Source organism: Leptinotarsa decemlineata, unplaced genomic scaffold (genome assembly GCF_025532065.1).
Source record: "Leptinotarsa decemlineata unplaced genomic scaffold, Ldec_3_MD MMD2_tig00026336_RagTag_RagTag, whole genome shotgun sequence".
NCBI classification, from domain to species: Eukaryota; Metazoa; Arthropoda; class Insecta; order Coleoptera; family Chrysomelidae; genus Leptinotarsa; species Leptinotarsa decemlineata.
In genome coordinates this window covers 13,065,965-13,090,548 of record NW_027412692.1, presented here as the reverse complement: position 1 = coordinate 13,090,548, position 24,584 = coordinate 13,065,965, and the positions used below count along the sequence as shown (strand labels likewise).

Genomic DNA, 24,584 nt, shown 5'->3' with positions numbered 1-24,584 from the left:
AATATGATTGAATAATAATAGTAATTATAATGAATTTCTTATTGTTTTATTAATATTCATATATTAGATGATAATTATATGGAAATATAAACATTACTAACTTAATTGAATACACTCACTTTGTAACTACAAGTAAAATGGGAATGTGAGTATTATATCACTGAAAAATTGGAGGTTGCTTATTGTTTTTTTTTTTTTGTTCGATTTCAGTTCCACCATTTAAAGATGTGGATGCAGTACGCAAGTCAAGATTGGGTCGATATTGTAGATCTCAAATCATCGGTTCAACATTTGTCGTCTAAATTGAAGGTGTTGGGTGATGGAGCCGAACATGCAAGCGTTTATGATATGAGTGTATGCTATGATGAAAAACAAATCGAATTATGCCTTCGTGATGCTGAGAACTATTGGAGTGGTGCAGAAGTTTGCAACAAATTTTTGGATAATGAATTGGAATTGTGGCAACTTTGTGAGGTTATGATTGAACTGAACCTAAGAAGATTCCTGTATAGCCTCCAACCATACTTGCCAGAATGGATTATTCATCACTTTGAATTGAATGATGAAAATCGAGAGGAAATTGAAGATGGTCGCGAAAATGATGATTATGAGGAAGAAGTTATTTTAGATAGTCTGTATGTTCCTGTGAATCATAAATAATGTCAAATAAAAAACTTTGTATTATTTTCATGTTTTATTTATTTAAATCTGATGAAATACAATAGAAAATGATTACAAAACAATAAATATGATATAAAATACAATACATGATATAAGTCAGTTACAAATAAAAAAAAAAAAAGATCATAAAACAGTACATGATAGAGTGAAAAAAAAGTGTCAATATCTGCTATGAACTGAACCATCCAATGCATTGTATGTTAAAACTGTATCATGCAAAATTAATGCATATACTTTAGTGTTGTCTGGAAACTTGGTCTTCCTCGTCTCAAACTCAATCTTTATATCAATAGTTGATGATTTTGTTGCATTCGGTTGATGGGAACAATCGATGACGAATAGTGGATTCTCTCTAAATTGTCCAATGTCCATCAGAGGTTCACTCATATCTTTATCATAATAACTTCGCTGGAAACTCTCAAAAGCATAATAAGCAGGAGCATCAAGTTTTTTATCGAAATTCAAATTCCAACGCTCATATGGATAAACTTCAGAATTCAAGTATACTCGAATACTATTGATATCAGCAGTTGTGAATTTTGTAATATCTTGTGTTCTATCTTCAGATGTGGTAGTACTTTGGAATGCGATGATGACAAAACGAGGAGTTTCCAATGCGTTAGTTGTTTTGATGGCCCATATGTCTGAAGAAGTCCCACGTAATGATGGTAGTTCATAGAGGTCCCACATACGATACGCCAACTTGATTTTGGCATTCAGACCGCTTTTGTTTATTCTACTCAAAAGTTTGAGCTTGTGTTTATCATCTGGTACAATATGCCTTATTTTCCATTCGATTTTATTTATTTCCAAATCAGCATCAACCTCACCTATATATGAGTTTTTGAATGATCGAGCGATAATCAAAATCAATTCCTGTTTGGCATTCAAGATACTTTTGTTGTAATCTTCAGCAAAACCCATCAAATATTTCAGTGGTAGTTTTCCACTAAAAACATGACTGTTTGTATCCAAGATATCTTGCTTCAATTGTGAAAGTCCCCAACCAGATGTCAATAATGTGTTAGCATGAGATTGTCCAAATGATATCATGGTTTTCATTGTAGATGTTATCCCAGGTTTTCTAACAACAGCCACTTGTTCACCTCCCATTTCATAACGAATTTCGTCAAAGAGAAATGCAATTGCATTATTCGAGAGATAGCATGTTTTCGCTACATCTTTGGGGGTGAATTTACCTTCTATGTAAATGAAGCTCTCGGCAATATCTAGTATAACATCTTGATTATTGATTGCAATTCTGATTTCATCCGAATTCCTGAATAGCGGTGATCCATAGGGCTTATATGTGTGCTCATGTAAACTTATGAGAGAATGATCGAGCACTGGTTCATTGAATATATTCAACTTTTCATTGTTTGTTTCGAGCACCATTGTTATTTTCTCACTTTCAATCCAATCGATTTCAAAAATTTAAGATCACTCACAGACAGAGCGTTATGTGCTAACTGTTTAGCATACACTTGTGGAATGAGCTTCTTTTTATGCACACCTTTCTTTTTGATAGTGCAACTCGTTTGGGATTGTTCAATGCGATTTTGTCTATTATAAATGAAACCCATAACAACAGTTATTCGATTTTCTTCAATTCCAAAATAATGAAAATCTCTTCTTCACTTCCAAAATCGATAAGGTTATTTTTTTCATCCAAAATACGCACTGTAATGTTGTGAATCAATTGACGACCTTCTGGACTGACAGGCATATATATAATACTGTGTGGTTCTTTAGTAAGATTGTAGCCAGGTTCAACATCAATATCGAATGAGAAAAGAATGTGGGATTCTTCACCATTTATATATGAACCAGATATTATATTGCAATCTAAGCGGATAAGTCTCACAGTTGTAATGTTTATTGGTAATGATGATTCATGTATCTGATTTGGTGGAAATATTTCATGAGCGAACCCCATCATTTCTGCTATTGAATTTGGATGTGTCAGATCAATTTCATATTTGGATCGCATTTCACATTTGAATGTATTATTATTGGCGTGTAGATAGAAAATATCATCTGCAACGACATCATTTGGTTTTTTATCATGAAACAATCTGAACATGATATGTTTCTGTATGACGGCATTGATCTCTTCTATTTCATAAGCACCACATGGAATTTCAATTGTCAACTTTTGGGGTATCGATGAGTTGTCATTACTGATTCTAAAACTAACTAAGTTATTAGCTTCAGTTATATTATTGATTGTATTGCATCCATAGAATCCCAAAAGTCCTAATCCATAACGACTGTTCCTATCCAATTCAATTGGTGGAAAAAAATCCGCACTCAAGACACTTGTCCCGACAGCTTGTAGCTCGAACTTTCGTGACATGACTGATGAATATTTTGAAACACATTTCAATTTATTATTGTACACAGCAACAGCACATTTGAGACAATTTACACTTTTTGGAAGGTGTTGTATTGTAATAAGTATCATTTTTATTGATACCAATATTCACATCCTCTATATTACAAATACAACACATAGATTTCCGAGGTATAGGACCGTCATTAACATCCGATTCTGAATTTTGATCGTGGTGGTGGTGCTCATAACAATATCTATGTTTCATTATATCGATGTCATCTTGCAGATGCTTAGGCAACTTTTCCCAAACATATGCAATCTCATGTGCAACACATGCAAGTATCACTTCCTTAGGCATATTTGCAAGCATCACTTTATCCATTTTTTTCAAGGTACCATATTTTGAAAACATTCTAAGTGAAAACCCCATTCCCTTGATAGCCTCCCGATCCAGTTTTGGTGTTGAATCCATTTTTATTTGGAAAATTATTTAGAGAGAAACTGCAAGCACAAGTGACCACAGAGAACTGTATTAAATTTCTGTTGTCGATCATAGTTATATTTGATTTTTACATTCGAACATTTTCGAAAGAATCGAGTCAATTCCAATGGTGGGGGTAGATCTCCAAAACTATCGAAATATGTGACTTCTTTCCCACATTTTTTATATGCCACCCAATGTGTTCCTGGTCCACTTATTCCATCTAAATTAACAATAGCTGTCTCGTTTTGTTTTGGACCTGAAGATGGTAATCTATCACGCATAAAAACACCACGAAAATGTGGAATTTTCATTTTTTGTGCATAATAACTGAGATCGAGATCAGTAAGAGGCCTCTGAGGTAGGGGTTCAATTAGTTTTTTGTTTTGTTTGTGGCTTTGTATGGTTTTAAATATAGTCCTAAACCTTTACGGTATGGTTTGAGATATATTCCACTTCCGCGTTTGCCTAATGCTACAGCCTCCATGGTTTTATTGTGACGATTGGCTTCCATTAAAGCCGCTCTGCTGGCTTTTGCCGAATTCACGGCCTTGGTAATACCAGCAGCAGCTCCCGCCAAACTTCCTAGTGCGGATAGTCCAGCAAAAATTGGTATCAATGGTAAAAGTCCACCGATCTTGGGAACAGGAATTATGCGTGGTGTGCGGATTTTCTTCTTTCCACCGGCAGCTTTAAGGTATTTACGTGCCGCCTGCAATGCCACAGTGATAGCTTTTTTGCTATTATTCGTCACAAATTGATTCCCACCAGCTTTCTTCAATACATTTCGCACTTTATGGACTATCCCAGCACCAAATGCAACTTTTTTAATTTTATTTTTCTTCGTTTGTTTCCTCTTACATTTTTTCTTATTGGTACTACAACCCATGCCCATATGTCTTTTCGCTTTCATAATGTTGGTGACAAGTAATGCAGCTGCTCTTTCCCCAATACTCGCGTCCTTCGATTTAACCCTATCCCAAGCGCTGTATTCAAGTTCTTTGTCGGCTAAATGTCTTGCTGCAAGATCGGATGGATGCTTAGAATATTGAATATCGTGTTTTTTGCATTCAATATCTAATTTATTGATTCCAGGGTCGTTACGAGCTAAACGTTGTTTCAATTTTGTACCCGGTCCACAGTATTGATAACCTCCGGTAGATGTAATTCGAAAGGAAGTTTGTTTATTAAATCATTAACAAAACCACAACCTCTTTTAATTTTACGATCACTTTCAATACGTCCGTATCGTTTGATGGTACACATTGAAATGAATAAGCTAATAACATTTATATAGTCTCCAACCACGGCACGATGCGCATTGTAAAACAGAAAGAAAAGTTTGCTGTAGATAATCTAGATGAGAAATTTGGTTGTGGATTGAATGGACAAAGGGTATTCAGACATGGTCCACTACTTCCATCATCAGTTCGAGGACTCATTATAGGACCTTCAAATTGTGGAAAGACGAATGCAATGATATCACTATTAACACATCCACAAGGACTGAGATTTAGAAATGTGTATCTCTATTCGAAATCACTCAATCAACCTAAATATCAGTACTTGCGAAGTGTTTTGGAACCTATAAAAGGATTAGGTTTTTATACATTCAGCAATAATGCAGAAATAGTGGAACCCTCCGACGCTAAGCCTAATTCTGTTTTCATTTTCGATGATGTAATATGTGAAAAGCAAGATATTATTAGATCATATTTCTGTATGGGACGTCATAAGGATGTTGATTGTTTTTATCTAGCACAGACATATTCACGGGTACCCAAACAGTTAGTGCGTGACAATACCAATTTCATTATAATGTTCAAACAAGATGAGACGAATTTACATCACATTTATTCAGATCATGTTTCACCCGATGTAACATTCAAACAATTCCAATTGATGTGTGTTAAATGCTGGGAGGACCAATATGGATTTCTAGTCATTGATAAGGATAGAAAAATAGATGAAGGTAGATATCGCAAAGGATTCGATAGTTTTATATACCCATGATCTTGTTTTTGGAACTTATTCGATCACTGAATATTGTAGTGGTCACTTCACCAACGAATTAAGCTTTAATTCAAAAAAAAGGGCATTATGAATACAAAAAAAGATCCTGAAAATAAAAACAATGAAATAAATTTGAAACGTCAACTAGTAGAGACAACAGAAGCTGTCAGGCAGAAATTCAACTCTATCAAGAATGATAATATTGAAAATCGTACGACACTTGAAAGATTGTATGAGCCCATAATGAAACCATTGAATGTTTTATCATCAAACGCTACTTCTAAATCACCAGTGTTATCACCAAATCATGGAACTGTTCAATCTACTTCAAATTATCCCATGAGTACTCCAATAGGAAGAAAACAATCTTTTGGTAGTGTATCATCTGTGAATAGTGACACGAGCACACTTCAAGACGATATGAGAACAACTCTATTCGAAACACCATCATCGTCCCACATCGATTCCTCGGATCCTGACATCTCACCTGTTATGAATGAAAGTGGTGAAGATGTTTTGATGAAACATTTGAATAATATAAAATCTAGAAATCCAGCATATGATGGAACATTTGGCGTACGTATGGATCCAATTACACAAAAGCTGAAAATGGGAAGTCTAGTGGTAAATTTCAAAGATGGAAACATTTCATTTTGGGATGCTAATAAAGTGAAAAAATATGAATGCGCAGGTAGTCCAGAATTGTATGATATGATTTTTTTGAAGAATCCACAAGATGTTGATAATGAAGAAACTCGTCAAGTATATTCCAAAATATTGAAAATAACGAATGCTCCATATAAACAATATCATCTGAAGAATGGTTTTAAAAATACAAATTCTAAAAAATTTCGTGAAGTTATCAAACCTCTATTAGACTCACGACAATATCCAATAAGAAGTAGAAGTAAAATTGGTGGAGCACTCAAACGAGTGAAAATGGAGAAAATATATAATTCTAAACCTGTGAATTATGTGTACTGGAATTCACCGAAAGAGTTAGTTGCTCGCCTACGACTATTGGTAGCTTCAAAGTCAGCCGGACATACCGGACATGATAATGAAATAATTTCAATAATTGAAGAATTACGTGAAGAAGGTATAATATATTAACATATTCACATGTAATGATCACTGTCACATCATCATTCAATGCAGTAACATTATCACCTTTTCTCTTTAATCATATTGAAATAGAATGACTAATGAAATAAGTGATGTCAAACGACAAGTTGTTAATGAATTACATAAACCTGCAAGACGTAATTTTCGTAGAAGAATAACCACCATCAAAGGTTTTGCAGATCTATGGCAAATAGATTTAGCTGAACTGCAACCTTATGCAAAAAGTAATGAAGGATACCGATATATACTTGTAGTGATAGATTGTTACTCCAAATATCTGTGGACTGTAGCAGTTAAAGATAAAACAGGTAGTACAGTAACTAATGCAATGAAACATGTACTGAAAGAAGCCAAATACTCCCCCAAACACATACAAAGCGATCAAGGGAAAGAATTTTTCAATAAAAGCTTCTCATCTCTCATGCGAGAATATAATATCAATCATTATTCAACATTTAGCACAAAGAAGGCAGCTATAGCAGAAAGAGTGATTCGTACAATAAAGGCATGGCTCTACAAGGAATTTTCGATGAGAGGTCACCACAAATGGCTTGATATTCTTCCAATTATAACTAGTAGATATAATAATAAAGTTCATCGTACAATAGGTATGGCACCCATCAATGTTGATTCAACAACAAAATTAAAATTCAAGGGTATCAATGGAATTGGAGGAAGACAAAGTAAACCCAAATTCCAATTAAATGATATTGTACGTATAAGTAAATACAAACATATTTTTGAAAAGTCTTACACTGCGAATTTTACCACGGAGCTATTCAAGATTGTTAAAATTAATAAAACCATCCCAACGACTTATAATCTTGAAGATATGAATGAACAGCCGATTAGAGGATGTTTTTACGAAGAAGAGTTATTACGAACCGAGAATCCTGACGTATATCTGATTGAGAAGGTGTTGAAGAGAAGAAAAAATAAAGTATATGTAAAGTGGTTAGGCCTTCCTAGCGAACAAAATTCTTGGATTGATGAATCAAATATGGTTTAAATGTATATAATAGTGACTTTTATGAATAAAGTAATATTAAAGTTCATTATTGTTTTCATTTCAATTATAAGTATGTGAACTGAAAAATATTGCAGCGGTAAACATTGCCCCAGCCATTCGCAATGTTCTGTGTATACCAAACCAAATTAATTGTATACTCCATTCCCGCTTATATTTTTCAACTCACGATATTGAAAACACATTATCATTCCCAAAACTAATCGCCGTCACTTTGAAATGCAGTATCCAACTCTTTTTGCCAATTATCTCTCACTGATAATGCTGTCTCATAAAGCTTAGTCGACTCCTCAAGCTCAGCCTGAGCTTGCATTCTCGAACGTTGATGGAATTGCTTATCTTTACCAATTTTTGAACGGAGTTCATCAGCATCTTTAGACATTCTAGCCAATTCAACCTTCGCTAATGCAATCTTGGCATCTAATGCTTCAAGAGTTTCATTATTAGCATTAATAGCTCGCTCACTCTTTTCAAGTTCAGCAATAGTCATCTGTGCCTTTACAAGACGGCATTTTGCTTTCCTTTTCATTTCCCCAAACCGATGGAGGGGGCTGAAAGAAGATAGCGGTTCAGCTTTCAAATCACTCTTCATTTCTTTAGGAGTACCTTTTGGCTTCCTCTTCGATCTGTCACTTTTCGTTGCGGGTTTTTTCTGTCGCACAACACTTTTGGATTCTTTCTTTTCTTTAAAGTCAGTGACAATCGATGAAGATGTCTTAGTAACCTTCCTCTTGATTGTTCTAGATTTCTTATCAACACCAAGAGGAAGGGTAGATGAAGAGTGTTTGAGTGATGATAATTGCGAAACGATCGGATTTTCAATAATAATTTGCTCATTTGGTTCTGGCACATCTGCAAAGTTAACGAAGTCGTTAATATCAAAATCATTTATCGAATCTTGACTCGATAAATGTAATACTGGAATATTTTCAAAATCAGTCTGATCGATATCAACAAGTGGTGAACCATCTTCAGCAATCAATAGCGGCATAGAGCTCATGATTATTAAGGTCTGAGGAATGATATGTGATAGCAATAGAATGTGGATAGGAAAGGTGATGATGTTACTGAGACCTCACCATTTATAGAAGAAAATAAACTAGCGCATGCGCTCTTTCATCAACTGGCACATGCGCTCTCTCACTAAACTATTCACGCATGTAACAATCTTTGTCATTTAAGAGGAAAACTTTGTGTTGCATGCATGTATTTTTAAATGTTAGAAAATAATACAAATAAATTCAAAATATATATATATTTATTAATAATAGAGGACAATAACGATAATAAAAAATGAAAAATGTTAATATGTCTCTGTGGATGTGGAACGTTCTTTGACTCTATTCCTCAATAGTTGTTGCTCGTGCGTCAAACACCAACATTGAAAAAAATGGATTCTCCTATTGGGGTAGAGTTGACCAACCTTCTCACACAGATCCCAAGTACTTCTACATGCATTGCATACATGATTCCAACAATTCATGGAATATGTATCACAACGCAAACAACGTTGCAGTGGAGTTGGAACGGCAGCACAGATACCACAAATATTTCTACAGATACCTATATTGTTAAATATTATAGGTTCGGAACACTTCAGACACTGTAACTGTTGTTGACGATAATCCGATTTTGTTCGCTTCGGTGGATGAGAAGGAGGCGATAGTTGAATCCGCAACACGCAATCACTACACATACCAGTACATGGATTGATTGAATCCTTAGGTCTACTTATTTGACAAAAGTAGCACACAATAGCCCCTGCAATCATCATTGGGTAGACACACACTTTTGGTTTTTCATTCCACTCTTTTGGAAACGGCATTTTACTAATTCGATTAGAAATATAAAGAGATGACTTACAGAAACTCTGAATGCTCTCTCCTATACCTACGATCTCTATTTATACAAATCAACATCATGTGGAAGTATAGTGGGATAACTTCTCCTACTATTCCACTCTAAACGAGTCAAGTGGGAGTCGCATCACCTCCTATATAAGTTGACTTGCAAACCTAGAGTTCATTCATTCACTCTCTACAACTGTGAGCAAACAACAACAAGATGAATTCTGCAAAAATAAATGCTGCATTAAATAGAATAGCTGCTGTTGATGAAAACAATTGGATAGACGAATCAGATGATGAGGATGTCAATGTTCCGCTAGAGGAAGTAATAGTTGAAGCAGAAGATGTTGGAGTCGATGAAGATGAGATAGACGAAGTTGAAAACGAGGCCAACCAAAGCGACGAAGATGATGACGTGATGGAGTTTGAGAGGGTCATGGATGAAGAAGGAGATGATGAAGGGATAGAAGCTGACACAACTGAAGGTGATGGTGCTATGAGGATCGGTATGCGAACACTCAATGTCAGTGAGACACTGGAAGATCCCTTGGATTTGTATTGTGCATTGGATGCATACGTATTGATCAGCACAATAGATGGAGAGAACAAAAAACTATGTTGGTGCTGCTTTCGGTTTTATTCGCATAGAAACAATAATGGAGGGTGGTATGCCCATGTCAACACCCACAACACTGTCTCAATTATGGAAATGGGACAGAATTGGTGTGAAGCTTGCGAGAGGCCACTAACAAACTTCACCCGAGTATCTACATGTATTATATGTAATAATGTCCAACCTGTGGCACAATAACCGTGGACCTACTGGTCAAAAAAAAAACAACAGCCCTTTTCAGGGCTACATTATTCACACAAACAGTAGTTAGTTGTATTAGTATTCATAGATTATGTGACAAATGAATACTTTGATTAATAAAAGTCTAAGTTGGAAATTTGTTAGTCTTTGAATATCTATACATTATATGACAAATAAATTACTACTTTGACTGAAAAGTCGAAATTTGGAATTTGATAGTCATTGAATATCTATGCATATGATGAGTACTACTTTAAATGAAAGTTGAAGTTGGCATTTGTCAATCATTCATATGCATATAATGATGAATACTTTCACATACATATATTTCGTTTGAGATTATAATGTTAACATAATGTTAACAATGGTATGAATCTGTTTCTGTTTGAAAGTATAATGGTAGCTCTGAAAAGAGCTATTTTTTTTATTGTTTCAGTCTTTAATTGTAGCCCTGAAAAGGGCTGTTATTTTTTTATTAATCCATGCAATGATATGGACTAACGCTCCTCATCATCAGAAACAATAATTATGGTATCGTCATCTGAATCAGATGATATACTAATGATATCATCCTCATAGTAGTCATCTGAATCAGATGATATACTCATGATGTCGTCGTCGTCATAATCAGCTGAATCAGATGATATACTAATCACATCATCCGCATTATTATCGTCAACAGCATCTATGTCGTCCTGAATACCTTGTTCCACTCGTTCTGCGAAATCATCAGGAAGATCATAGATTCGCTGCAGAAATTGAGCGAAGGTTGTACTCAAATGATCAGACGTTGAATCTATTTCATGTACTTGGATGGGTCCTGTACTCGACATTGTGGAAGAATGATATAGAACTGGGATTGTTGCTATATTTATATTGGAAGAAATGAAATGGAGGGGGTGAAATGTAGAACAGTGTTTGAGATTCGAAAACATCAAGAATGAAACTCTGAGCGATTATTAGGAGAAATTCTAGTGATTATTATGGAAAAAAAACTAATAAGAGGGAGAGGAAGGGAGGAAGACACTGCCCCAGCCTCGCAGTGCCTCGTGTACACCAACCAAAAAGTGTGTACTCCGTGGAAGGAAAGGAAAGGAAATGATGGACGAGTAGATGATTATATGTCATCATCGGAATTGAGGACATCATCATCGATTAGGATTGGGGATGGCGGAGGACTATCCTCGATGAGGATAGGGGATGGTGGAGGACGTCTAACGTCAAGCTCGTCATCAGCATCATCACCAGAGTCGTCGTCGTCATCATCGTCGTCGTCGCTACTCATTGGGACAATGTCATCATAAGCAGGGTCCCACCATCCGTCAGGATCTGGATATTCCGAGTCATCCAAGTGTCCTTCGTCACTGCCAGTGACATGCTGAACTTGCATCCTGATGTCGTGATCCCGGTATTCGTATGGCGGACTGTGGGGTTCCGTGGTGGAAGAGACAACCTGTACCTGGCTGTTATCCCAGTAATTGAAGTTGTACCCCTGATCCGGGCAGCTATAGGGTTCGGAGGTTGAATCGGGTTCCATCTCGATGCTAGCTGATCAACTGAATGTTTCATCAGATGATTTCTACTTTTATACTTTCGAGAGGGAGTGGGAGAGGAGTGGAACATTGAGTAGGGGTAAATTGTAGTGTGACATAAGACATATTCAATGAGTAGGGGTAAATTGCAAAGTGACATAAGACATATTCAATGAAAGAGATACTTGAATGGATAAAATACAAATGAAATATACTTGTCGATTTCACTATGAAACATGTCTATTTTTTTATTTTTTAAATTTTCTTCACATGAAATTATTTACAAGTGATTAGAGAACACAAAAATTGATGTGAGGTATTTGTCTAGAAGAACTTGGAATTGAAATAAAAAAATAATAATGATAATAAGAGGAAGTGAAGAAAAATGCTCCAACCATCGCATTGTTCAATGTGTACCAAACCAAAAAACAGTGTACACCCTTTATTTCACTTCCTTTTCCTTTATTCAATATAAACTTAACAAATATAAACTTAAAACTACCATAATTAAATACTCCTAACTAACCTAAAACTAATCTTACATTTACACTTCATCTACAAAAAGAGTGTCCATAACTGTCACTACTTTTTTGTACAGCTCTATCGAAGAGGTCTTTGCTTTACACCTTTCCTGCAGAGATGCATAATTCCGATCTATTTCGGCCATTTCCTTTTGGAGTTCCCTCCGTCGGTTATCCATTTCAGCCATTTGTCGCTTCATGGTAACCAACTCGGCCTCGCTAGATCGGGCAGCTCGTTCTGCTTTCTTGCATCTCTGCAGAAAAACACTCATCTTTTCACTAACCTCTCCGATAGGCTGTGGCACCAACACCTCAGGATCCGCCGGTGTCGCTGGCAGCGGTGGTAGTCGCGTCACCAACGGCGACAATATCACCAACTCCGGAGAAGGACTCCTCGGAATTTCCACTGCTGCTGGTGCTGCTGCTGGTGTGGAGGCCCTCTTACGAGAGGTCGAAAAACTACCTGCATAAGGATTAGTCCTATTGCAAGTAGCTCGGTACTTTGAAATAGGACCAACCTTTGCTGCAGGTCGTTGGCAAACCTTCTTCACAGCCCTGACTTCCTCCTCCTCCTCGAATAAGTCAGGGCTAGAAGATCTGCACCTAACTCGCGAACGCGAAGTGGTTGGCTGGTCAACCGTCACCGCTCTCGAAGATGCTGCCTCCTCCTGGTCAGCGGACACCGGCAGAATAGACGCCACAGCATTATTCACCTCCTGTGTATTGGTTGCCATTCTGAAAAAGAAGAAATAATACAAAGTTAGTTGATATAAAAAATAACATTCCTAATTTACTTACTCAAATATCAAGTTGGTCGTTGGAACGTACTGCCTTGTTGTGGAGTGGACTGCTCTCGATGAGATGACTTCTCGAACTGAATGTTGTGGAGTGCTCTCCGGAGGGTATCGACTTCGATGCGTGAGCGGTGGGAAAATGGTGGGAGCGCACATGCGCGATGAGGGTAGGGGTGTACATGCGCAAATGTTGGGAGTCGGGGGGCGGGGCTTCGGGGAGGGGAGGGGCGGGGCTTCGGAAAGGGGGCGGGGCTTCGGAAAGGGGCGGGGTATCCGAAAAGTTGGTGGCGACGGGGGGGGGGGGGGGGGGGCGTGGCCCTAACGGGCCCCGCCCACTGCCTGGGCTCCGCCCAGGTGGGTGGGGCCTCCGGCCCCAGGTAGGCGGGACATCTGGAGAGACATCTACGCCCTCTTCGCGCGCGCGTTCGTAACATAATATGCAACCGAACACCTAACCTAACGTATTAACGTAACCTAACCTAGTACGCTAACCTACCGCTATGCAACCGAACACCTAACCTAACCTAACCTAACCTAACCTAACCTAACCTAACCTAACCTAACCTACAGTAACTATTAACCTAACCTAACGAGGGAATACTAACCTAACACCTAACCTAACGTAAGTATGCAGCTAACCTAACGTAGCTATTAACCTAACCTAACGAGGGAATACATTCACCATGTTGGTTCCATTAATACATCATCAGTTGGTTTTGGTTTTGGTTGTATTATTCTATGATTTGGATTAATGTTCAGTCCTGGATATCCCAGTCCACCTGATGATGATGGCCTGACTTTATAGTTTCTCTCCAAAACTTCTTTATGGTTTTTCTCCAATACTTCAACTCTCTGTTCCAGTACATCATACTTTTTCATTGTAGTCCCTGTTATGTTTGACATAGCATCAAATTTTTTATTTGTAGACGCTGTTATGTCAGACATTTTTATGTCTACATCACTTGTAAGTTTGTCAAATTTACGAGTGAAAGTTATCCGAGCCTCTGCAATTTTATCGTTAAATGCTTGCCGGGCGTCCCGAGCAATATTGCCTATTGTGGATTGTATTGCAGCTTGTAGGGCTAGAAGTATAACTTCCTTTGCTCCATTAATTTCCCCCTCAAGATATGATACAGTTACACAATCACTCTTGTCAATTGGTTCACTTGTATTTTTCAATATTTTCCTTTGCATGTCATAATGACCATCTTTTGTTAATTTAAAACCATTCCCAGGAGGACCTCGAATGACATTACCACCCCATTTTCTTTTTCTACCAAACTTATCGATTGTTTTAGACATTGTGCACTCTACGATGATTCTCTTCAAACTGATATTTCTGTCATTTACATTATACTATATATTGCAGTAATTGATTAGGGAAATAGAAATAATACAAATAAAATTTTAATCATTTTATATTCATTACAGTAATACATATACATACATACATAATACATTAATATCACATTACTTCTATCATATATTATTAATTATAAATGGCTACATAAATATCAATATTGAATTTTCCGGTTTTGAAGATATTGAATGATATTTCAATCATTGATCTCGGCAGATAATAAATTAATCAATTGATCCAATGGAGTCTCCTGAGATTGTGATTGTTGAATAATATTACTTATCCAACGAATGTTCTCATTTGGATCGTTTTCATAAAATTCAATATCATTATGACCCCAAGGAAGAGTGTGGGTAGTATTCGGAATGATAAATCGTTTATCATCGTGATATGATAATGCAACTTTATTTTTTAATTCAGTATACATATCATGTAACACGCTTCTAAATGAATTCATCTTTCTGAATATCATACCACCTTGTTCGACGATTTTTTGATAATCTTCGCATGTCAATTCATTCTTTATTACAGATCGTTTAACCCCTTTGGCTTTCTTAAATTCACCATCAACAGATTTCACATAATATGCTTTAGCACCTGTACCATAAAAACTCATGATTGGATCATTTGGAAATTCATCTTTGAAGTTACCCAAGACTGAACTTGTTACTGGAATATTGAATTGGTTAACTATACTGTAATTGGATGTATCAAATCTACTTATGTTAGTTTTTATGAATTCATAAAAATTTTCTGTGTTTACTTTAAGAATGAGCGAGTCGGTATCTGTGTAAAGTAAAGAGACATTTTCATCAAAGTGTTGTTTGATGCATCCATAGAAAAAGTCATACATGACTGTTTTAGATAATTCTAATATGGAAAATCCCAAATATAATGGTTTATCGTAATGAACCTTCACTCTACCCAATTGAATGGCAACGAAATTATCAGTGAAAATTGAACAATTTTTGAAATTTGGTTTGGCTATGAGAGTGCTGGCACCTATATTTTTCTTTATATTTTCCCAATGTGTAACGAGTCTAACATCAATTCGATTATCTACATTCTCCATTGTCTTTCCATACACCGCATTATTCATTAGTTTATAGAAATCTTTAACAGATTTGTTGTTAGACCTATTACGCATTTCAGTATTAAGATCTATATAGGGTTTCATCCAGCATGATTGTTTGAATTTCAATACTCTATGTGTATTCATTACAATCAATCCATTTTTGACAGCTTGCTGTAGATTCCTATAATGAACAATATATTTTCTTTTATCATTCAAATTTGGAATTAATTTGGGAATTTTCGATTGTGTACGAGGTGGTATTATTTTTTCGACTAAAAATGGAAGGTCAGAATGTTTATCATGCAACTCTTGTGGATAATGAATGTCCACTTCAAATACATACCCATACGGACTATCAGTACTCACATCCATCACATCGAGATTAAGAATTTCATTTGGTGTCAACCATGTAAATTCACTTGTTGGTAGAGGTTGTGACATACTGTGACCGTATAGATTTGTTGCATCTAAATATGTAATGAATGTGGAAGGTTCGTTGGGATTATAATTGGGTAAAAATCTATTATTTGCTATATGTTTCCTCTCGCTACATTGACTAATTCCACCTCGTATACCTTTTTGAAAAAAGTGAATCATATCAATGTCAGTTAGTAATTCCAATTCAACATTAGTGAACTTCAACATGGCATCCCATGATAATCCAGGTGCAGTGTAATATTGTGCCGGATCTAAGTTATATATCTCTAAACTTGTGGTGCGGAAGTTTTCAAAAATATCACATAGTAGCAATACATCCGACTTCAAATACAAATCAGAGTATTCCCCCAAATTCTGACACTCGAATAAATTCCAAACTTTTCTAGCCCTATCATAATCAGTTTCCGATATATGTTCACAATTGAGTGTGTCATAAAACTGATTTTTTGTCGGAAGTAATGGATAATTCAATTTGTCAATGTCATCAACAAAACTATATGGAAATACACCTTTCTGTCTCATCAAATTGAATTTCTCAATTTGTGGGAAATGTTTGTGCATCTCCAAACATTGATCGGAGGTCAAGTTTGCACCCAACTTCTCCAACGAATTAGTCATAAATTTATAACTATCGATAAATCTCATTTTGAGATAATTCTTCCTAACCACACCATCTTTATCGGTATAGCTGTGTGTAAAGAGATGCTTCGTGAAAGATATATATTTCTCTTTAGTTTGCGGGATAACATCAACTTTCTCTTTATTCCTATACAATTCTTTTATGAATAAATGACAATCATAACCACTTAAATTATGAAAAATGATAGGTATGAAGTTTGGTATTTTGAAATTTAAATTACATTTCGAGTGAGCGGCATGTGATCTTTTCTTTCCTGTGACATGACAATGATCTCTTACTTTGACGTCACCATCAGTAAATGCTTTATTACATATACCACAAGTTCTGGCTGCAACAAACTGTTCTTCTTCTTCGACAGTTTGTGTATCCATTGGTTTAGGGTTTCTGAGATGATTTTCATGTATCTCTTTCAAATCATCTTCAATGCTACTCACAAATTTCTGAGCTGCATCTACACCCCTATATGTAACAAATTTTGTCAAATCATCATTATATGAACACTTTATCAAATAAGCAAATGAATATGGGGCATGTTTGAATGTTTTAATCGTGTATGAACTTCCAGGATTTGGCTCATTCACATGAATCGGTTTAAGCACTGATTCAAAATCAGCATACACTACAAATGGCACCCTCATTTGCCTCTCAAAGTTTTCAAACATTAGTTTATTTTCCGCAACCATTCTACCATATTTATTGATCTTTAAATTAGTAGTTGGTGTTGTGGTACTAATGTGATTACAATCATACATATTATGACGTAAAAGCAATCTCTCATCAGAAAAATATATCAAACATCCGTCACAAAAATATTTTTTCTGTCTATGAGCTGATAGTTGATTAGAAACTAATCTTGAAAGATCTTTGATCCAACAATAGTGACCATTACCGGAGTCATCAGTTATAAACAACAAATTGACATGTCTCCGGAGTCTTCTCTGTGAGTATCGCAATGGACCAATCACTTCATACTTCATTTTACCCTTCTCAAATGTACTCTCTAAACCGTAAACATTAATTGAAATATCATTCCTATCTTCGAATATTTCGATACTCTTATTATTAACTTTAACCGGAAAATCCATACCTGTGACATCTAAAACAGTGGAAAAATGTGGATATGACGTAAGTTCGGACACTCGACTATCTGCAGGATATAATGCTGATGTTATAGCCCAAGCAAAACAATATTGATCTTCATTACGAACATTCACAACAGCTTTCTTCCATTGAATACATTGAGGCAGCTTCACATATGAACGTCCTTCCAGTGGACTGTATTTATTAATGTTGACCTCGAGAAACAATATTTTTTCACAAGTCCAACCTGAATTATAAAAAAAAAAAAATATTACTATTCAATCTTATTGAAATTTTTAAAAAATAAATACCTGAGTCACGATCCTGGAACTCAGTCGTTTGTGCCACAATTACATCACGGAATCCATCAAAAACAGCATTCAAATCTGAAGATTGGTCCACTATTTTATTTTGGGAATTAAATGACTTCGTGTCCCTCGAATCATCAGTCTGAAGAATATAATTCCCAAAAACTTCCATATTCACCTTGATGCTTTTATGGATCCTGATGGCTGATTCCAGTAATTCAATGACCTTCTGCCTAATCTTATTGAAAAATGAAATGTAGTCACTGGTTACAATCGAACTCTCCACCCTGTATGTAGCAATGCGGCAATTGAATGCATTCGTTATAATTTGAACACCGTCAGACAATTGAACACATGCATTATTTTTATGACTCATGGTTCTTCGGTGAGAATTCACTTGGCTCATAGGAATTGTCACATTACAACAATTGCACGTATACATAGGTGTTGCATTATCCACTCTCACCCGTTTCACTGCAGGCCCTCCTTGGCAACTCTGGAGCTGATGCCGACGAAGATTATCACTACGAGTGAAAGATTTACCACAGTCACAGGAATACATTTTATATAATAGTTCTCACTAACTCACTTGATGTAAACTGACATAGCCAACACTCGTACGCTTCTTAAATACACTCTGATAGGACCCGTCAAGACGTCATAGCCAACCCCACTTCTCAACTACATGCGCCAAGATTACCTCCCAACTGAATGCGATAACAGATGTCGATATACGAGCAAGCAGTGGTCGTTGCGGTCTCGGAGAGGGTAGACGCTAGGCAAACAGTCCTCGGCTGCCGTTGTGTCACCATCGATAGCGGGGCTAGAGCGAACCTTCATCGCTTCAGGAGAGGTGAGGGCAGACCGATGAATACGCATTACTCTGCCACACGTCGTGGAGTGAACATGTCGCTCTCTAGCCGTTGAACGGTTATTGCTGTGACGTCACTCCACTACTAACTTGGTGCCCTAACACCGATGGAGCATTTATTACTTGGAGGATCTTCGAAGTATGCAGACGTATGTTTGTACATAGACAAACAAGCACATGATGAAACCCTGTACCGTGCATTCTCCTACACACACACATAAACACACAAAATCTCATATGAAAAAAAAATCTGAACGATCCATGCACCAGACACTTCAAGGTCACAACGCCTTGACTTCACTGCACAACAAAAAAAACTTCACCAAACAACAACCAATAAAAAAAGCAATTAATACGTCATAGTGGTGGGGGGAGGCCGAGAATCAGCTGTAAACAACTACTCATCATTGTCGAAATGATCTGGGTTACTTGAATATTACACAAATGCAAAATTATCATTTGTACAATTTTCTTAGGTGCCCAACATGGTTTTCATCGACTGTATTTTTTTGAGCAGTTTATATGAATATTTGTTATGTTGAGCAGTGTTTAAACGCTTTGATTGCGTGCCTGTCTTGAACTCGTCGTTTGCGCAGACCTGAGACTGCAACTTGTTCACGTCATATCCACGTCTTGTTCACGCCCTGTCTACTTCCTGTTCATGTCCAATCCATGTTATGTCTTTTCCATGTTCTGTCAATGGCCTTTGCATGTTCTGTGTCTGTCTTGTCCATGTCATGTCTTGTTCTTGCCTGTTCCTACCTTCATGTCCTGTTCACGTCCTGTTTATATCCTGTCCATGTTCTATCCACGACCTCTTCACGTCCTGTCCATGTTCTGTCCATGTCCTTTCTTGTTCATACCCTGTCTATGTCCTGCCCGTGTCTTGTCTATGTCCTGTCCACGTTCTGTCCATGCCCTGTCCACGTTCTGTCTATGTCCCGCCCATGTCCTGCACTATGTGATTTTCCCATACCTAGTTTCTTTATATTTCTATTGACTCGTTAAGGGATTGGCCTATCGCAAGAAAACAACAAATTTAACAGAAAAATAGATGGATTGAAGAAAATTCTCTGCTCTATTACAAGATAGACAATAGTTGAAGTTCGAAGAGAAACTGTAGATAAATATTCGTACTAACTGATGACTTTCTCATTATTTCCTCAAGAAATAGATACATTTCCGATTGAAGTAAAGTAGGCAATCCCTATATTTTCTGAAAACTCATAGTGTGGACTATTTTGATTTGGACATATGTACAGGGTTTCCATTTGAAAAAAACATGACTATGACACGTCATAACACGACATGACATGATACGACACGACATGATATGACATGAGACTCCATTTCATTACATTACATTTACACAACATAAATAACGTAATATAATATAACATAATGAAATTCATATTATATTATATTGTGTTAATGATGTATGTGATGAATAATCCGATTTTTTTCTTCAGCAACGGATAGATGAATACGATTATTCGAAACCAATAAGAGGGCAGAGGAGACTATCTTTTGATGATCATTGGAGGAAACATACCCTCTCGTGGATGGACGTAGAATCAGGAGAGGTAGAGCATTTGAAGTTTCAAATTTTACATTTTTATAGTTGAATATTGCAACTATATAAACATTTTCATTTGTTTAAATATCAAACTTAGAAATATAAATGTAGTCGGTTATTAATAATAACCCCATTACGTGAAATTGATTGTTGAACATTCATTCGCTCATTTGATTAAAGCCCAGTCATAGGAATCTTGTTTAAATTGAAAGGGTATGTTTTAGGAGAGATTAATTTTTGAGAACGTTTTTGGCTTTCTCCTGTCATCGATGACATGGGTTTATTCAACCCATTCCGTGACAAAAGTCATAATTATGAACGAATTAAATGGTTTTTCTTATAATATTATCCGTATTTGCTACTGAAGTGCCGATAAGGCAAGTGTCTTGCGGCGAAACATCAATTTATTTAATTGATGTATTAGCAGTTCCCCATATAGATTGTAAGTATTGTATTTGAGATAATTTGAAGAAATATAATTACGAATTTGAAGGAAAACATCAATCAGTGGAGATATTTTTTCCGTGAATATTCAATATGATTTTTCCAGAAAAGTTGTTAATCCTGAGTATGAAATTGTTATTTTGACGTTCTCTTTGTTACAAACGGGGACTTTACTATATAAATTGTTGATTTGTGACTATTCAACCGTGATGATATTATTTTTAGACCTCCACCAATGATTTGAAGTATTTCCCTATAATTTTTTCATAAACTAGGGTTTTTCATCTGCAAACACTCAAGCTCAAATCGGGAATTGGATGAATGTAAATGAGAAATGACACATGTCTCAGAATTGAACCTTGTGGAATGCCACATGTTATCAAATCTAATACGGCAGATTCTTTATCACTTGATTTTTGAAAAGCATATTGACAACCGTACATTTTTTTGACAATCTTAGTTGAAACTGGTAATATTGATATCGGTCAATACTAATTCAAAACTTCTTTCATCTCATTCTTCAGACTTGTTTTGAAAACCTCTGTGTTCAAGCTTTCAAAAACTCGTTCGATTTTGGCTATTTTTATGTTGTTCATTTCATGAAATTGAAATACCATTGGATTCTGAATTTTTATGAACAAGTTATGACATGGACACTGAATTGAACAAGTTAACTATTTAATTTATTTTCAGGTTTGTTTCACATATCGACCTGTTATAGACTGCACCCTCGATGAAGATGAGTGTCCTAGTATTCCACCCAAAATGAGAGCTTACTGAACATTTTATCACAAAGAGTCAATAAATTTTGTTGTTTCTACTTGTTTTCATCATAGATATTGCACGCTGTTTCAAAAACGTCCTTGCAAATTTTTTGTTTATGAATTTATGACATTTCTTACATTTTTTTGAGTATATGACCTTCTAAAATTTGAAAAGCAAATAAATATAGTTTAAAAAACTAAAAATACACGCTTTTAAAGAACATCGAACTGTAAAAGTAAAAATATTTCTTTGAAATAAGCTCAAAACAATAACGAACGAAAAATACTAAATATTATTGTGGAAAAATCGACAGGCGCTTGATATACACAAAATATGGCACCAAGAGCCCACGCATTACAGCGCCATCTGCCCACAAATAGATCAAGCAATAATGTCGATAAATCAAGTAGGTTGTGTACAGCGCCATCTGCCCGCGATTTGCTACAACAGTAGCTGACGTTACATCGATCAATCTATTTCTTATACAGGGCTATTCAAATTCGTTTCTGTACATGGGGATCTCGTAAACGATAAGAGATAGAGTGTCGGTTAAATTGTGGCAAAGTTGTGTATTTAAGAGACCTATTCAATGATGTGAAGAAATCGATTATAGCTCTTTTGGTTCATGAGATATACAGGAAAAACCAAAAAATCCCAAATTATTGTTTTGCCTATGTCTTCTTTTTTCGCAGACATATTGAAAATCTGTCTACATTTTGCTATTGGCACTTGATGTGGGCTCTCAGAATATATCCATGAATCTTTTATACAGGCTGTCATCTGACTTGGGCCACCCCCATCTTTGAATTTTTAAATACGGACCTGTATTTTTCGTTGTAGTTTTTGGATTGTAGACGTTCACTTCATATTGAGAAATCAAATTCAATTTTATATTTCGAGATTTTTCTGTAATATTCGATTATAATTGTGTGAATTATTCCCTTTTAAATAACGGTCCTGGAAATTGGTTGACTGAGTTGAATAAAAACACAATAGCAACTTTCACGTCTCCCTATGTACCGGAGAGTTTTTCGAGAGTGTTTTTTCATTTTTAGGTACCTATTCATATTTTTTCCACAATGAACTTCGAGTAAGAAAATCTTTTATGATTATTTGAAACATATCTACATCAAAAATATATCATATGTGTGTTAATAAGCAGAAAAAGAGATGATAGCAATAATAACATCCGAAACGAACACTATAATTGTAATGAAAATTGAAATGTCCTCTTCACTTGAAGAAATCAATGCCCATGAAATTGTCAGCTCATATTGTTCAAATATATATTACAAGACTCATCGCAAGGTATTGATATCAGTAGTTGTTCTAATTGTACTTTTCATATTGATGTTCATAAATAATAATAAAAATGTAATTCATATATATGATACATTTGTATCAGAATTTAATTGTATCTTTATCTATTGGTCATAATAAAACTTCCTTGAAAATTGAATAAGTATGTTTTGTTTATTGCTATTTGGATGAAAAAAATCCTGTTAAAAATATTTTTAACACACTACTTTGTGAACATCATCTTTTACCCTGTCCAATTTGACATTTTTTCCAAAAAATGTTCAGAAAAGCAGTTATTGCCCGAAATTTCGAAAATCGTAAAGAGAAAAGATGATTGTTCTTTCATTTTTTACCCATATACGAATTTTCAGCTCTCTAGTACAAATTTAGTTTTTTTACAGTTTTTCGAAAATTTGACATTTGCCGATTTCTCAAATTTAGCCAAACCTCAACAAAGTTAGTGCTTTATGCCTAACTTATCTTTCCAACGCATTTTTATTACCAATTGCAATTCTGAATACAACTTATTTCGCAAAAATTTAAAACACCAGAAAAAATTATGCCAAAAATGATGCAAAGTTGATACAGTTTTTAAAAACAGATAAATATTTCACTTTATTTCTACTTTTTGCGAAATAGCTTAATACATAAGCATAATAAAAAACAAAATCAATGAAAGGTCAATAATTTATTCTTTACTGCACTTTTCAAACAGTTAAACTTTGATTTACTAATTACGAAAAATTACAACGAAATTAAACTAAGGGTACTGTGGAAACAATTGAACTGAACTGAATAAGCAAAATATTGTATTGTCGTCATATGATATGAATAACTCAAAATAGTGTTTATCAGTTTTAGATTTAAAATAGTTAATTCGTTGTCTAGTGTGTTGTTAAAAATGCTGAATCTTCAAGAGAAAATTGAAATCGTTTTAATATGCGGCGAGAATACCGGTCACCGACAAGTAGCTGATATTTTCAATGCCAGACATCCTGCAAGAAATATTCATCAGTCAACAGTTAGTAGGATAATAGCTAAGTTTAAATCTACTGGCTCGGTTGAGAGTAATTTTAGAAAAGCACATCAGCCTTCTAGACATACTGAAGAAGTGGAATTTGAAATATGTTTGGATGTCGTAGAACATAAAAAAAACAAGTATTCAAGATATTGCAAATAGAACAGATGTTAACCGAGAGGATGTACGACGTATTTTACACAAAAATAAATTTACGCCTTATAAACCGAAATTTATCAATACATTAAAAGAAAGGGACTTCGATATGCGCTTGTATTTTTCTTTTTGGTTTCAAGGGGAAAAAGAAGAAAATTATCATTTTCCTTATCAAATTTTATGGACAGATGAAGCGACCTTCTCTTCAAATGGCGTTGTGAGCTCGCAAAACTGCAGGTGGTGGGCAAAAGAAAACCCACATTTCGTAATCGAATGTCGAGATCAATATTCGTTTAAGACGAATGTATGGTGTGGCATATTAAACGATCAAATTATAGGACCATACTTTTTTAGACATAATTTAAATTCTGCGGACTACCTACA

The 24,584-nt window shown here is 35.6% G+C and overlaps 1 protein-coding gene across 1 annotated transcript in view; it reads left to right on the top strand.

Annotated features, from left to right (window-relative positions):
* The window catches only part of LOC111511757 (succinate dehydrogenase [ubiquinone] flavoprotein subunit, mitochondrial), a 45,807-nt gene extending 24,025 nt beyond the window's left edge, over positions 1–21,782 (top strand). Inside the window, exons 11-12 of the mRNA XM_023167786.2 lie at positions 20,412–20,525; positions 21,656–21,782. Coding sequence (XP_023023554.2) covers positions 20,412–20,525; positions 21,656–21,742 — 201 coding nt within the window. The 3' untranslated portion in view covers positions 21,743–21,782. The remainder of the gene's footprint in view (positions 1–20,411; positions 20,526–21,655) is intronic.
* The last annotated feature ends 2,802 nt before the right edge of the window (positions 21,783–24,584 follow it).